The 15525-nt window shown below is 36.9% G+C and overlaps 1 protein-coding gene across 1 annotated transcript in view; it reads left to right on the top strand.

The window, feature by feature from the left end:
• The window catches only part of LOC121794188 (midasin-like), a 30548-nt gene that overhangs the window by 6776 nt on the left and 8247 nt on the right, over positions 1-15525 (top strand). Inside the window, exons 18-54 of the mRNA XM_042192246.1 lie at positions 194-258; positions 344-539; positions 679-783; positions 862-1167; positions 1704-1897; positions 1982-2036; positions 2418-2568; positions 2659-2732; positions 3933-4080; positions 4577-4675; positions 4862-4962; positions 5113-5202; positions 5336-5401; positions 5688-5852; positions 6335-6542; positions 6616-7484; positions 7567-9099; positions 9177-9357; positions 9527-9631; positions 9993-10075; positions 10153-10398; positions 10516-10651; positions 10728-10813; positions 10906-10991; positions 11333-11474; positions 11564-11653; positions 11886-12009; positions 12127-12278; positions 12865-12978; positions 13254-13403; positions 13518-13691; positions 13779-13982; positions 14125-14229; positions 14337-14552; positions 14702-14821; positions 15199-15280; positions 15361-15488. Of these exons, the coding sequence (XP_042048180.1) occupies positions 194-258; positions 344-539; positions 679-783; positions 862-1167; positions 1704-1897; positions 1982-2036; positions 2418-2568; positions 2659-2732; positions 3933-4080; positions 4577-4675; positions 4862-4962; positions 5113-5202; positions 5336-5401; positions 5688-5852; positions 6335-6542; positions 6616-7484; positions 7567-9099; positions 9177-9357; positions 9527-9631; positions 9993-10075; positions 10153-10398; positions 10516-10651; positions 10728-10813; positions 10906-10991; positions 11333-11474; positions 11564-11653; positions 11886-12009; positions 12127-12278; positions 12865-12978; positions 13254-13403; positions 13518-13691; positions 13779-13982; positions 14125-14229; positions 14337-14552; positions 14702-14821; positions 15199-15280; positions 15361-15488 (7149 nt within the window). The remainder of the gene's footprint in view (positions 1-193; positions 259-343; positions 540-678; positions 784-861; positions 1168-1703; positions 1898-1981; positions 2037-2417; positions 2569-2658; positions 2733-3932; positions 4081-4576; positions 4676-4861; positions 4963-5112; positions 5203-5335; positions 5402-5687; positions 5853-6334; positions 6543-6615; positions 7485-7566; positions 9100-9176; positions 9358-9526; positions 9632-9992; positions 10076-10152; positions 10399-10515; positions 10652-10727; positions 10814-10905; positions 10992-11332; positions 11475-11563; positions 11654-11885; positions 12010-12126; positions 12279-12864; positions 12979-13253; positions 13404-13517; positions 13692-13778; positions 13983-14124; positions 14230-14336; positions 14553-14701; positions 14822-15198; positions 15281-15360; positions 15489-15525) is intronic.

The raw sequence follows: 15525 nt of genomic DNA, 5'->3' as shown, positions 1-15525 counted from the left end.
CAATGTTGTTTCATATTGTGAGGAGTAACCACATGTGCTTGTCAGGTTCAGTGATGGCTATCGTCTTTCGTTGTTCTTCTCTTTCCCCTCTTTGCTTGTTTTACTTTTTGGTGGGGCTGGGGGGGTGTTTGTGGTTATGAACTTATGATGTAGCATGGACATTAGAAAATATGCTCATATATTACTATTCCAGGCAGGCAGAGGTCGCGATGATTTTTTGCAGTCCAATCACTATGAAAATGCTGAAAGTATTGGAAAGTAAGTATCATTGAGGTTACTGATTGCATGCTCACTTTCCCTATTACTTGAGTTCTTATGTTCTCTTAACCTTTCATTTTACCAGAATTATTTGGACAAAGAGTCTATGGAGAATGTATTTTCTGGTTGAGCGGTGTTATCAGATGCGTCAGCCTGTCCTCCTTGTGGGTGAAACTGGTGGAGGGAAAACAACTGTCTGTCAGTTGCTCAGTATCATGAAGCGTTCCAAGTTACATATACTGAATTGCCATCAGTACACAGAGACATCTGATTTTCTCGGGGTATGTCCTTTCACTTCATTAGTTTTTTTCTATCTTTGTTTGGTTGCCCTTTCTGGCATGGTTTCCTATCTGTCACTTTTCAGTCCTGAAGTTGCAATTATATACAATTTGTTGATATTTTGGTTTTACTATTGACCAGGGTTTTTATCCTGTGCGTGAGAGATCAAGAATTAGCTTGGACTTTCAGAATATTTGTGAGAAGCTTGTCCATTCAAAGGCTTTTATAAATTTTCATGGAGATGCTGTATGTTGATCTCTTAGTTTCATACTTGTTTGTCATCTTTGATGTCATCATCTTTTTAATAGATTTCATTTACTGCAGAAAATTTCTGTGGGTATCAACCAGGCTGCTCAGACTCTCAAATTGCTCTCTCGAATCATCAAAAGTTACAAAGAGCATTCTGTGTTGAATCACGAAGTCAGTGTGGATGAACTTAAAGAAATAGAAATTATTAAGGAGGAAATGTGCCAGCTTCTAGAGAAGTGGCGAACAATTTTTACATGGCAAGATGGCCCACTTGTTGAAGCAATGAAGAGTGGCGACCTGTTTCTTGTTGATGAGATTTCTTTGGCTGACGATAGTGTTCTTGAAAGATTGAACAGCGTCCTGGAACCAGAAAGGAAATTGGTAAGGAATTTATAGTATGTTGTTATTTTAATTATATTATTTTGTTTTGTTTTCAAACTGACATGCATTGTTAAGAGTGGCGTGTAATTTGCTTGAATGATAAGAGTGGTTATTGTCATGCACAAATTAGAAAGCTTGGGACGAACAAGCCCTATGTTTGGTCTTGGATCTCCCTATGACTAGTGCTATTATTTTCATGGTTAAATATTGTCACTCTCCCTGTTCTATATAGTACTTCCGTATCCCTTTTTCTGTCATGAAACTCTAGACAATTTTCTCCATTAGATGTGCATTAAAATTTGTTTTCCTTAATGTGCTCCTACTTATAGTTGATTGAATTTTGTAATCAAGAGTATTTTATTTTTTAATAAGTAAATAAGGATGTTTATTTTTTTTGTTATTCTACTTTGTTAAAGAAATTTAATGATTTCTCTAAATATGTGTGAAAAGGCAAATGTGGTTATAATTTTGGATGGAGGGAGATTTTTTCTAATGTTGTTTATTGACTCCTTGTTGATTTTGCTAAATATCTGTAGTACTTGGCTGAAAAAGGAGGCTCTGATCTTGAGAACATAATTGCTCACGAGAACTTCTTTCTTCTGGCTACAATGAATCCTGGTGGAGACTATGGAAAGAAAGAACTGTCACCTGCTCTTCGAAATCGATTCACGGAAATATGGGTTCCTTCTGTTACTGATATTGATGAACTTAAAAGTATTGCTAGTGAGAGGTAAGCTTATCTTTTGAACTAATAAGTGATTTAAATATTATTCAGACTGTATTTAATGCCTTACTAACTTGCTTTGAAATGCAGACTTTTGGAGCCAAAACTTCCTCACATTGTGGATGTCATGCTAAGCTTTTGGGAGGTATGTTGATTTTCAACCATTAGTGACCATTGGCTCATTGCAAATTTATTGAAGAGTAGGAAGATTTTTGCTGTACCCATATATCATAGATGTAAAATGATTCCTTTTCCCTTCCTTGTGTAGTTCTAGTTCCTGATTAATTGTTTGATTATATATCTTCATCATGCACTCTAATAAATCTCAAATTAAATATAGTCTCCTTTTATCTATGTAAACCCATGTCAAACTTCTGAAGCAGTTATAACTCTTACGTTCTTCAGTATTTTGTGCTTTTTCCCTTTTTAAATTGTCAGGTGTTTTTAGGTTTGGAAATATGTTTATTTGTTGGTGCATACTGATCCTGTGTTTCACTTTCTGTCTTATGTATCTCCTGCTTTGCAGTGGTTCAACCTTTTGCAGACAGGAAGAATTCTTACTGTGAGAGATCTGTTATCTTGGGTATCATTTATTAATGTGTCAGCAAGAAATTTATCAGCTGAGTCTGCATTAGTACACGGGGCATTCCTCATTTTGCTGGATGGACTTAGCTTGGGTATGTTTGCTAATCTGTCTACCAGAATATATAATTATTGGGATATCTTTTGAATCAACTTTAGCTATCTCTAAATTCTTTGTTCTGCAGGTTCAAATATATCAAAAGCTGAAGCTGCAGAGTTGAGGGTCAGATGCCTTGCTTTCCTACTGGAGAAACTCAAGGTGAAGTTTTACTGTCACTAGTCACTCCTTGTTCTTTGCTTATCTGACCCGTTTCGGTTACATGGTATAAGAAATTAGATATACGTGATCTCCTGTTGAGATTATCCTTTTTCTCTAGAATTCGGTTGATCCTTCCTATTAAGAAATGCTGCTGACATGGATGTGTTTTTGTGATTTAATACCTTGAAGTCCTTTTTAGATGAATAAATATTACTCCCTCCGTCCCGGCTAAGATGACACATTTCTTAGCCGGCACGGGATTTTAGGGGTTATTGGTTAAAGTGTTTAATTGGAGAGAGAAAAAGTGGGTTTAAGTATTAAAATAGAGAGAGAAAGAAAGATGAATATTTTAATAGGAGTGAGAAAAAGCGGTTGGGTGTATTAATTGGAGAGAGAGTTTCCAAAAAAGGAAATGTGACATCTTAGTTGGGACAAACTAAAAAGGAAAACGTGTCATCTTAAGCTGGATGGAGGGAGTAGAAAATTTTCAATCTTCTGTTTACTTACAATCGTTGTTCCCATATTATACTGCTCAGTTTCTTTGGCATGTATGTCAAAAAATACCTTTTCAGCACTCCCTCCGTCCCACTATAAGCAAGTCCCACTATAAGCAAGAGAGTAAAGTATGAGAGTTAAAGTGGAAAGAGTAAAGTATGAGAGAGGGAAAAGTAGAGGAGTGAAAAGAATAATGTAGGTGGGAAAATAAAGTAAGACACGGTTTTTTCACTTAAAAAGGAAAGGGCTCACTTATGGTGGGACATTCCAAAAAGAAAAGTGACTCGCTTATGGAGGGACGGATGGAGTATCTTTCTGGGAGATACTGGTAGTCTACTTTTAGATGGAAGTACAATGTGTGCTATTTATTCTTTGACATTTTCCATGTTATAGAGCTGTAGCCTGTAGAATGTTACTCCCTCCGTCCCAATTAAGTTGGTACGAAACTTTTGGGCACGTAGATTAAGAAATTGTGTTGAATAGATAAATGGAAAGTAAAATAAAATAGGAAAGAGAAAAAGGTAGGAGAGATAAAGAGAGAGTAAAGTAGATGATGAAATAAAGTAAGAGTGATTTGATGTTTTGTTTTTTGTTAAAAAGGGATATGTCTCAACTTTGTTGGGACGTCCCAAAAAGGAATACGACTCAACTTAGTTGGGACGGAGGGAGTATTATTTATTTGCATAACTTAATCCTCTTATACAGGAGAATGCAACAAGCTTTGATCCCTTAGGTCTTGATGGATTGGAGTCTTATGGTTGGGATGATCCTAAAAGCTCCGCTATTTTAACTCTTGCTGATAAAATGGAGTGTGACAATCTCTTTGGCATCCATCCATTCTACATTGAGAAAGGTATAGTGCTTGTGCAATTGTGTACATTTATTGCTATCTCCAAGATGCAATGAAGGGATGACAACCTTCAACCATCAGAGAATGGTTTAAAAAAAGTATGAGCCCTAACAGATGGGAGTGCAGACTATGCGGCCTCCTCTTCTTAAGTGGGACATTATAGATGTTGATCCAGTGATTTGCCTCCAGTTTATGCTGTGTATATATTACAGGATACTTAGTGATTGACATAAAATGATGATTTTGTTTAAGAGAGTGACATGTATAATACATGGTGTTTTACTTGAAATAAAAAATAAAAAATGTTGAACAAATAATTGTAACTTGTATAGTAACTTTTATTCTGCATGCTAGATCATACAAGTAACTCCAGGTAGGATTCATATTTCTCACTAGGTTTGATGTTGGACTATTGTATTGTAGTTATTTTCTATTTATTTGTGTGCTATTCCTCATAACTTCTACTTGAAGCTCAAGCTTGGTCTTGGATCTTGTTCAGGTACTGATAGTGTTACCGCAGAGGGTTTTCAATTTTTGGCCCCAACCACTCAGAAGAATACTATGAGAGTGCTGCGTGCTATGCAGCTTAACAAGCCTGGTAATTTCTGTTACACTTGTTTTGGGATCTGCGTGTTCCTGTATTTACATACATTATGGTCCGTATGGTTGTGTCTGAATGTGTACTGGTTAATTACTTAATATTTGTGCACATTTGTTAACAGGTTTTAACTATTAATCAATGCATATCGAGTTTTATAATGTTTGATGTTTTCATGTTTGTCAGTCCTTTTGGAAGGAAGTCCAGGTGTTGGGAAAACAAGTTTAGTTGCTGCCCTTGGCAGATTCTCTGGTCACACTGTTGTTCGGATTAATCTATCTGAGCAGGTCAGCAGAACTGACTTAATTTTAAATAAAATGAAAAGCTAATTTTCTTAGATCTAAATGTTGTGATTTGTTCTTTTCATTCCTCATGTTTCCTTTATCCCATATGGAACTTTGAGGTTAAACTATGTTAACTGGATTGTGTTTCTGCAGACTGACATAATGGATTTATTGGGGTCAGATTTACCAGTTGAAAGTGATGAAGGAATGCAGTTTGCCTGGTCTGATGGTATCCTGCTTCAGGTGGGGTGACCTATTTCTTCATTATATTCTTTTCTATTGTACAATGCTGAAAATTCATGCACTGATGTATTTTCTGTTTTTGTAGTACTTTTCTAACCATAAAAGTATTTAAATGGCATGTACTGTTATGCAGGCTCTGAAGAATGGATCATGGGTCTGTCTAGATGAACTTAATCTTGCACCACAGTCTGTTTTGGAGGTACTAAACTGTAGTAATCAGCAATTGTCACCCCCCTCCCCCTTTGATTCATGTCTTTGCTTTCACTTGTTTTATCAAATCTTGCAATATTATGCTTCTTTTTCATTGAATTTGAATCTAGATCCGTTGTGGACGAACTCTAGATGTAACTGTTCTTTCAGCACTCTTCTTCAGTGTGACATTTCATGGGGAATGACTGCCTCTTGTCTGATACTGTTTTATTTAAGCTCTTCACTGTTACTGGATCTGGTTTGTGGAATTAATGATTGTTTGTGATGTACATCAGGGTTTGAATGCAATTCTGGACCATCGGGCTGAAGTGTTTATTCCTGAGCTGGGCCGTTCTTTCAAGTGTCCGGCATCTTTCAGAGTTTTTGCATGTCAAAACCCTTCCTATCAAGGTGGTGGCCGGAAAGGACTTCCTAAATCTTTCTTAAACAGGTTTACTAAGGTACACGATACACTATTTTCACTAAGTCTGCCTCTTGATATGTGAATCTTGTACTTGAAATACACGTAAAAGGTATTGTCCCATCTCATCTACTATTTGAATTTTGCAGTTAAATTATACTATTTCAAAATGGGTCATCGTGTTTTGTTCAATTGTACTCATGTTTCCTTCTCAATGAATGTATTTAACGAATGTATCACATCTGAATCACTATTTTATATTTCAAACCCAAATTAGAAGCAGCACTATTAAATGAAAGGCCATCTGCAACTCCCGATATATTATACAAGACATAATTTATTTCTGCAAAAGTAAACACTACATCCTAAATTTTCAGCAGAAGTGATGAAAACAGAACTTTGAAATATGATTAAAATGCCTCCCTACCCCCCAGAATGCTGCAAGCCAAGTTCATTTCCTTGCTAGGGCAGTGTCAGATTCATGTTTCTCAGTAGTGTTACTTTAACTTGGTGTTGACGCAGGTCTATGTTGATGAGCTGGTTGATGAAGATTATGTTTCAATATGTAGTACACTATTTCCATCCATTGAAAAATCTCTTCTCTTGAAGTTGGTTCTGTTTAACAAAAAGTTATATCAAGAGATCATGACGGATCACAAATTCGGTCAAGATGGTTCCCCATGGGAATTTAATCTCCGTGATGTGATTCGTTCTTGCCAAATTATTGAAGGTACATCCTTTTTATCTGTATGTTTGGATTTATTATTTGCTCAACTGTTTCTGACATTACTGGAACATCTCAGATGCATCTGGGAAGTCGAAAGTCGACAGTTTTTTGAGTGCCATTTACCTGCAAAGAATGCGCACATCAGCTGATCGGTTGGAGGTTATGACATTGTACGAAAAAACCTTTGGATTGAAGCCATATATTAATCTACACCCTAAAGTTAAGCTCAGTCCCGAGTCTTTGATTGTCGGAGATGTATCCATTAAAAGATACCAGTTTCAGTCATCTGGGACATCCAATAGCAACCTTAAGATTTTGCCTGGTTTACGTCATTCCTTAGAAGCTATTACCCGCTGCGTAAAGCATCAGTGGTTGTGCATTTTAGTTGGTCCTCCAGCATCTGGTAAGACATCGCTGGTAAGACTGCTAGCTGAGCTGACTGGAAATGTACTTAATGAACTGAATCTTTCTTCGGCAAGTGATGTATCGGAGATACTTGGATCCTTTGAGCAATATAATGCCTCACATCACTATCATCTTGTTGTTGCTCGAGTGGAAAGGTATATGAACGAATACTGCAACTTGCAACTGGAATCTTCCTCAGAGGCTTTCGTTCAAAGGAAGGATATTACCGCCCTGTGGCTTGCCTTCTTATCTAAGAGAAATAATTCGGCAGCCCTCACAGATAATCGTATTGCAAGTGGTTCTATGGCGCAGTTGATTGAAATTATTGAATATCTGAAGCTTGATCTTGAAAAACAAGCATTGCCTCTTTCTTGGTCTCAGAAGGATCTGGACAGCACTCTAGGCATGATTAGAAAGTTGGAAGATCATCAGAGAAGTCAAAAGTCTGTGAAGTTTGAATGGGTCACTGGATCACTGATCAAGGCTATTGAAAATGGGGAATGGATTGTTCTAGAAAATGCAAACCTCTGCAATCCTACGGTATGCAAACTCTATTCTATTTCACATGTTCTTGTGTTCTAGAGGACTGCCACTTTCTTATCCTTAATTCACCTTTTTGCAGGTTCTTGATAGGATTAACTCGTTGGTTGAACAATCTGGGTCTATTACCATAAATGAATGCGGGACTGTAGACGGAAAGCCAGTGATTCTTCACCCCCATCACAAATTCAGAATGTTTTTAACTGTTAATCCCAGCTATGGCGAGGTGTCACGAGCAATGAGAAATAGAGGAGTAGAAATATATATAATGCAGCCTGATTGGCTGCCAGGCCAGATAGGTCCTAAAATACATAATGAGATGGAGCTAAGAGAAATAAAGAGATTTATTTCCCTTTCTGGAATTCCCATGGGTAGGTTGATTGATATGATGGCCAAAGCTCACTTGTTTGCCAAGCATAAAGGATCGCAGAGTAATATAAGCATTACTTATCTGGAACTTTCACGCTGGGTGCAGTTGTTCCAGCGGCTTATTACAAATGGAAACCATACTGTTTGGAGTATCCAGATTAGTTGGGAGCACACATATCTTTCATCTTTTGGCGAGGAAAAAGGAAAAAACATTGTTTCTGAAGCAGCTAGTTCTTATTTGTCCATGACTGAACTATACAAATTCACTTCACCTGAAGATTCCTTGCTATGCTTACCTGGAGGATGGCCAAACCCTTTGAAATTAAATGATTTTGTCTATTACTCAAAAGATGCTTGTGTTAGACAGAATATTATGTATTTGGAATCATTGGGTATTGAAATTGCATCCTCCTCCTTTATTGATAACTTGAAAAGATTTTCTAAGGTAAAAACTCCTCCTAATGGAGGTTCAAAGATGATTCACATGATGGATGCCATGTCATTGCAGAGATATATGTTTCCTAAGGACATGAATTGCATGGTTGGAAAATGTGATGCTGGAGATGAGTTGCAGTTGGTTATATCTCAAAAGAAGAAAATGTTATACCTTGCTGCTGACTGGGTAATTGAACAGGCTACTGACAGTGATTATTGTCTCTACATTTGGTGGTTTGAGTGGTTTGGTTCTGCGTTGCAGCGATCACTTCCATTTTTCAGTTGGTTTTCGGATTTACTGAAAAAGGAACTTCAGCATTCTATATGGACAAGAATATTTCAACTGCGTGCAGAGATTTTATCTCTAAGTGAACTGGACATCAAGTCCATATCCAGCCCTATACTCTCTGTCAACTCTATTGATGTGTGTTCATCTGATAGTGTGTTAAACCAGCATCACATCCTCCTAAGGAACTTGATTAAGTGTGTAATCTTATTGAGACATACCCTTCAACAATGGAGCAAAGAGAATGAGTACAATCATGGTCACAAAACTAAGCATTTTGAACCACTTCTTACTTCGTTGCGACGAGTGGAGGAGAAAGTGCTTGATTTTTTTGCCATGTCTCCCTGTTTTGATATGCTTAGGTCATATACTGATCTCCTTGAACACCACATGCTCTTCTGGAATAGTATCGATCCACCTCAGATTGAGCGCCGGGTGATCTCCTGGCAGTTGTTAATGAAAGATGCAGTGAAACTGAAGGATATTTGTCCTGCAGAAGCAGAACAGTTAAAGGATATTCTCATGGTAAACTTTTCTACACTCTCCTGCTATTTTATTTTCTTCCTATCTGTATAAGCTTTCATTCAACTTGGTTCATGTAGATTGAGATCAGAAAACTTGAGGCCAGCTCATCCTTATGCTTGAATTCAAGCAAATCCTTGCTCTGGAAGCATGGTGGACATCCAATTTTGCCTTCATCTGCTGACCTACACCAGAAACAGTGCCAATTTTCTGACCTCTGTGAAGAAATGTGGCCAAGAGTTAACAAGTTTATGGAACCAGGTAGAGCATTTTGCATAAGGTTTATTAACCAATCTGAAAAATTGGCATGGATGGCAGGAGTGATTGTATGCTATAGTATAAATTGAAGGCTTGAGATGTGTTTGTTATTTTTAAATTTTATTTTTATTTTTATCTTTATTTATATTTATTTTTTGTTTTTAATCCACAGTCTCATTGTCTGACATCATCTCCATAGAAGGAAATAAGTTTCACGAAATTGCGGTAGATGGCATATTGTTTTCTGATGTTGAACTTCGCATTCTTGCAATTCAAGGTAGAATTTCTTATTCTGCTGTGCATACTGATTTCATATTATATTTATGGATGAATGCGTCTCCGTTCTAACATGGCATGCCAGTACAATGTCGAATTGCATGCTTTATCAATTATTTTCTTTGACGCCAGTACAATGTCGAATTGCATGCTTCTCATTTGTCATGTTTCAGTTGATCTACTGAGTTCCACCCACTGAGTTGTTGTTTGCAGTAAGATTGAACCAGAAAAAGATAATTACCTTTTTCTCCTTCAGTAATTCATGTCATGTGTTTGTCTGAAACAAGGATGAGATTCTTGTATACAATTGCATTTATCTAGTAGACCTTACTTTGATTAGGGTTTTTTTAATCTTCTTAAAGGAGTTTGCATGTCAACATATATTGTCGACAAAGTGGATGACAATGTTTCTGAAACTACACAGCAGTTGGAGGAAATGCATCAGGTATGTTTGTGATTTTTTACTCTAGAACCTAAATGATCAGTTTTTAATTAACTGTGGTGGTCTTTCTGTTTCCTCAGTCTCTTTTGGAAAGGTGGGATTTTGAAAAGCAGAAGTTGAAAGGGAAATTGGAGAGTACTAAACTCTTCCCTGCACTCTGTTCTGCTTGTTGCGCTGTTACACCTGATATATTGCATAGAAGGTCTGGCCTAGATTGTTGGTTAAGGACACAACCTATTGTTGATGAGACGAGTCTTTGCCTTGACTTGGAACTTCTGAAACACTTAACAAAGAGTGTTGTGGTTGATGTGGAAGAACAACACAGTGTATGGGCTCTCTTTTAATAAAATGAAGTGTACCAATGATCTTAAGTTCCATCTTTTAGTCAGTTATCTTAAGATGATTATTTCTTTTAACATTTTTCACTTTGACATGTATGACAGGCTTTGTTAGATTTGTCTGGGCTACTAAAATCGTCTTTGGGCTTCTCATTGGATTATTCTGCAAGGCCTTTGGTTGACTTCTTGCCTCACCAAAAAATTTTATGGACCCTAGATGCCTGGGAATCAGTCAAAGGAGGTAAGGGCTGCTCTATAATTTAGTTATTGGGTATTACTCGTATCTCATGATTGATTTCTTCTTTTTTCTACTACAGCAAATGAAAAAATCGCTAGTTTTATTATGGAGATGTGGTTTAGATGGCATGCAACTCTCTGGGAAGTCTGCCCTATTATTGCGAAGGTACTTATATACTTCTTAAATCTTGTATACATTATTTATACCATGTATTTTGGTTAGTTAATAAACTGACCTGTGGTGCACTCATCATGCAGGCCTTTCCTCGGAATGAAGAGTACAATATTTTAATGCCTCAGAAGCTCTTTTGGCCTCTTAAATTGACAATGGTTGACGAGATCCTGTGAGTTTTCAATCAAATGAAATACTAGACTTGCATCATAATTTGACCAGGCTGATACTAGTCCAATAATTTATTTGATTTAATTTATCACTCATCATATACTGGTTCTGGTCTTACATTTGTGGTTACATGGGCATCAATGTTTCCTCACAATTTACAAAGGGCGAGCATGTTGCCTACTTCTTTTGTTAGAGTTGTTTCTTACCTACATAAATGTGAATTTAGGCACTGACGGGGTGCTTCATTTGGGGTTTAGTAGAGAAGGGTTTTACTGTTTGTTAGGTATAATTTGAACTGATCTCTGAAATGTTGTTTGATCTTGGCTTTTCTGCTTGAACCAGGAAAAATGCAGACCCCATTAGAGACTATCACTTGCATAAGTTCAAGCTCAGAGCTACTTGTCGCAGTATTTGGCAGACTTCTGAGAATGTAATTTGTTCTGGTGGCATGTTTCTCTCTGCTGCGCGTTCTCTCTTCAATCAGGTACTCACTATTGATTTGGAATATGTTCTTGGTCATTATTAACTTAAACAGTTTCTAATTTGACATTTCTTTCTATACTTTGCTCATAGATTATTTGCTCCCACAAAAAGTCATTTGTGGATTCAAGATATGCTGGCATCAAAAGCGCTCTTTGTTCTCTTCAGGAATTAATTAACCCGGTACATACATTTGCTTGTTCTCATTTATATCCATCATAATCTGGCATTGTCTTTTTTAGGGTATGTATTCTGATGTAAAAATCTCGGATCATTGACTAATATAATGTGAATTTCTTTAAATTTGTTTTATTCATGATATCCTTATAGTCACATTTCATATATTTATATTTGCTTACGAAATTGTGGATTTCTCTTCCCTCACTATTGTTATACTTGATTCATAATATTACAGATGGAAAATATAAAGGTCTTGGTGTCTCTTTTGAAATCATCAAATCATCGTGTATTCACATCCTTGATCAATACTTATATCGAGCCACTGCTTACTGAACTCTATCCTGTGTTCCCATCTGATGGTTAGTGCCTGCTGTACTTTTTATTCATGTTTATGGTTGATTCTATGCTCTTATGCATAACTCTCTTTAATACCTGAGTACTTAGTTGATCACATATTCCCAATCAAAATTCTGCAGATATCCTGAGTGTCGGGTGCTCTCTGTTACGAATTGGTGCCCTACGGTATAATCTTTTGATTTGCCGTGATGACTTGGATCCTACTTTAAAGTACTCAATCAAGTATTCAGAACTAACAGCAAAGATAGCATCACTTGAGATTGAGATTGAGGTATTTCTCTTGCCTTGCAACGAATTTTTAGTCTCCTCTTTCCCTTCATCATGGATTGCTTATGTTGTACTCCCTCCGTCCCTCACTAAGTAAGGCATTACTTTTCGGCGCAGGTTTTAAGAAAATGGGATTTTGTTAGTTAAGTGGAGAGAATAAAGTAAAATGGATGGAAAAGTAGAGAGGAAAAAATAAAAGAGAGAATTCCAAAAAAGGAAATGACTCACTTAGCTTGGGACGTCCCAGAAAGGAATATGGATCACTTAACAAGGGATAGAGGGAGTAATCATTTTGCAGATTGATGATTAATGTGTTCTTTGGATAATTGTGGATTTTAATTAATAACTTCTAATATCTCATATACGTAAGAAGAGTTCTACGTCTTAAAGAAATAAAAGAATGCTTAGCTTCTGTTTTTATTTGTATTGCTTCATAGAAGCAACTCTACTCCTCCATGCATGTGGGTTCTTCAAAAATAAACGGTCTATCTTTATATTTATTGTATTCTTGAAATCACTTGGACTTTGAAGGCATATATCTACTGTTGGCTCCACATGTCCTCAAACCGATCGATTATTTTGTCTTCCAGGTTAGGCAAGAATGCATCTATTTAGCTGGAAATACCCGTCAGGCGGAAGATGATAGTTACAGAAGCAGTTTGCTGGATAAACTTAAAGCTGAAAGAAGGATGCTCCGGAGAAAGGTCCCTGTGCATAAACTCTCTATATCCGAATTTTTTGGTTCCTTCTTTGTATTAATTTTCTGAGTGAAAGTTTTAGCACCTCTAGAGAGGTTTCCCAACTGCTGCCATTTTGAGAGCAATATGCTTGTCTTTAAAATTTTGTGACATCTTACATAACATATGTAGAGTCCTAGATGGTTTTTGGAATATATTAGCATCTTCTGTAAACTTTTGATCTATATGGACGTACATCAGTAAATTATCATCTTACCCAGTAACGTCTGCTCCTGAATCAGATGGTCTTCCGCCCAAATCCCGGAAAATTTAAGGATCTGAAGTATCTATGTAACGATTTTCTTAAGTCGGTTACAGCTATTGTTGAATGGGTCAAGAGTGTCAAAAGCTTGAACGTACAACAGGTCACTAACCAAGTGCACAATTGGCAGGTAATGTTGACTTTCAAATTTTATTTTCCCTCTATATGCATGGTCCTCAACACGTCCTTCAAATATAACGATTTATCCAATCTAACCTTCCATTCTTGTACTTCTCATTTTCAGGATATGACTTCACATTTCATTCACCAGTTGTCGAAATACTCCGAATACATTGATCTAACTGAACCTGTTCAAGTTGCAATTTATGAAATAAAATTAGGATTGTCATTAATTGTATCTGATGTACTCTGCAGAAGTTATCTGCTTAAGGGCGAGCATAGTATGGAAGCTGTTTTGGTGGGTAGAAGAAACCTGTTTCTTGTAATTGTATATCTTTTTTCTTATATTGTACCTTCCTTTTGACTTTTGATGCTACTTCAACAGAGCACGATTCACAAGTTTCTAAGGTTCCCCAGAGTTTGTGCATCTAAAAGAGTCTCTATTGATGTTGGAAGGAAGGCCCAACTCTCCATAAGTGATATTGAATGGCCAGCAATTGTTGAAGAATCAGAAATATATGTACTGCAGAACATTGTTGAGTTAACTGGTGACACTGATTCAACTAGAGACCCTTCTTCTCATTCAACGGTTTGTCATTCTTCATATTTGGAGTTCTTTTTGTGCATCTACTGATCAACATCTTATATATTTGTTAGTATTCTCAAAAGGTCGACCCCAGGTTCCATAATACTATATATTCATTATGCTTGCAACATGTCAATCCTTGCAGCAAGCATCAACCTTGCCCTTTAAGATTTCTGTTTACCACAATCTCCTGGCTCGACTTAAAGACTCGGTTGCTGGTGCTCGATTTCTTAGCGCTTCTTCCTTTAAGGTACAGTTGTTACCTCGTATTGTACTACTTTTAGAGTTTAACTAGTGTTGCACACCCTCTGTGATTTTCCCACAGCTAAGTTTGAATGTTTGCCTATGTTTGGTCAGCTTTTGCATGAGATCTTCCATAATATTGCAAGTCTTTGGATGAAGCATCGCGTAAAGTCAGCTGACGATGATCAATCTGAGCTGTTCAAATTCAGAGCCAGAACATTTAGGATGGAGAGTATTATTGAGATTGATGTTTCCAACTGCGAAAATTTGCTTGCAAATGATAGTTTCTCTGAGTGGCAGGAACTTCTCTCTGAAGAACAAGATGACAAGGTAATGATACTCTCTTTCAGTTCCATCCTCTCCAGCCTGCATGCTGGCGATCATAGAATAAGCCAGACTGTCAATGCATACAAACTTGTATACAATACATAGAGATATGAAGGGGATGATTCATCACCTCGCAAGTTTTTACCTTGCAGATCAGGGTCAATGGGGAAGATGAAGCTCTGGAGCAAGAATGGATTGCTCAGGAATCTGATTTGGGTGGCATTGTCAACATACACAACCAGTTATTTGGTTCAATTGACCTTGTTCAGAGAGTAAGTTCTAAGCCTTTTTACTATCCCTCCTAACAGAGCTTAGCAGTATTGGGCTAATGAGCTCCAAGGGTTTTTGAAGGCATACTTGCTCACCAAATTGCATCTACTAGGACTACTTCTATAATTACCGGATATTTTCATGTTCTACTTCCATAATTGAATGAGATATCATACTGGGACTAACTGAATTACCATCTCCTTGCTTTGTTTGAAACAACAGAAGTGTATTATACTATTGTATTAGTACTTATTTTGCTTTTATGTGCATAATTCTCTTTTTCTTGAATACTCTTTATTTTTTTAAGAGTGGGAGATGGAGCAACTAACATGCTTGCATTTTTCTAATACCAATTCATATATACTATCACCTCCACCAGCCTTGCTGTGTTGAAGTGTCAGACGGGGATAGATTGTCTTCCTTTTGCAGCTTCTACATGCTGGGGATGAAGTTAACTCGAGGTGAATAATTTCTAAATAATATTTCTGTGTATAGATCAAATATTTCTTGGACTCAATCTCTAAACCTACTTCTTTTCCAGGCATGAGAGGTTTATTTTCCTCGAGTTTTGACGCCAAGATTGCACCTGAACACTTGCTCCGCCTCTGTTTGGAGCACGATGACAAGTTCATTACTCACAAATCAACTTCTGCATATAATTTTTACAAGGTACGTTTTCTGCTATCAGTAATTGTTTTCTTGTTTA

Source organism: Salvia splendens, chromosome 3, assembly GCF_004379255.2.
Source record: "Salvia splendens isolate huo1 chromosome 3, SspV2, whole genome shotgun sequence".
NCBI classification, from domain to species: Eukaryota; Viridiplantae; Streptophyta; class Magnoliopsida; order Lamiales; family Lamiaceae; genus Salvia; species Salvia splendens.
This window is presented reverse-complemented; position numbering and strand designations above follow the sequence as displayed.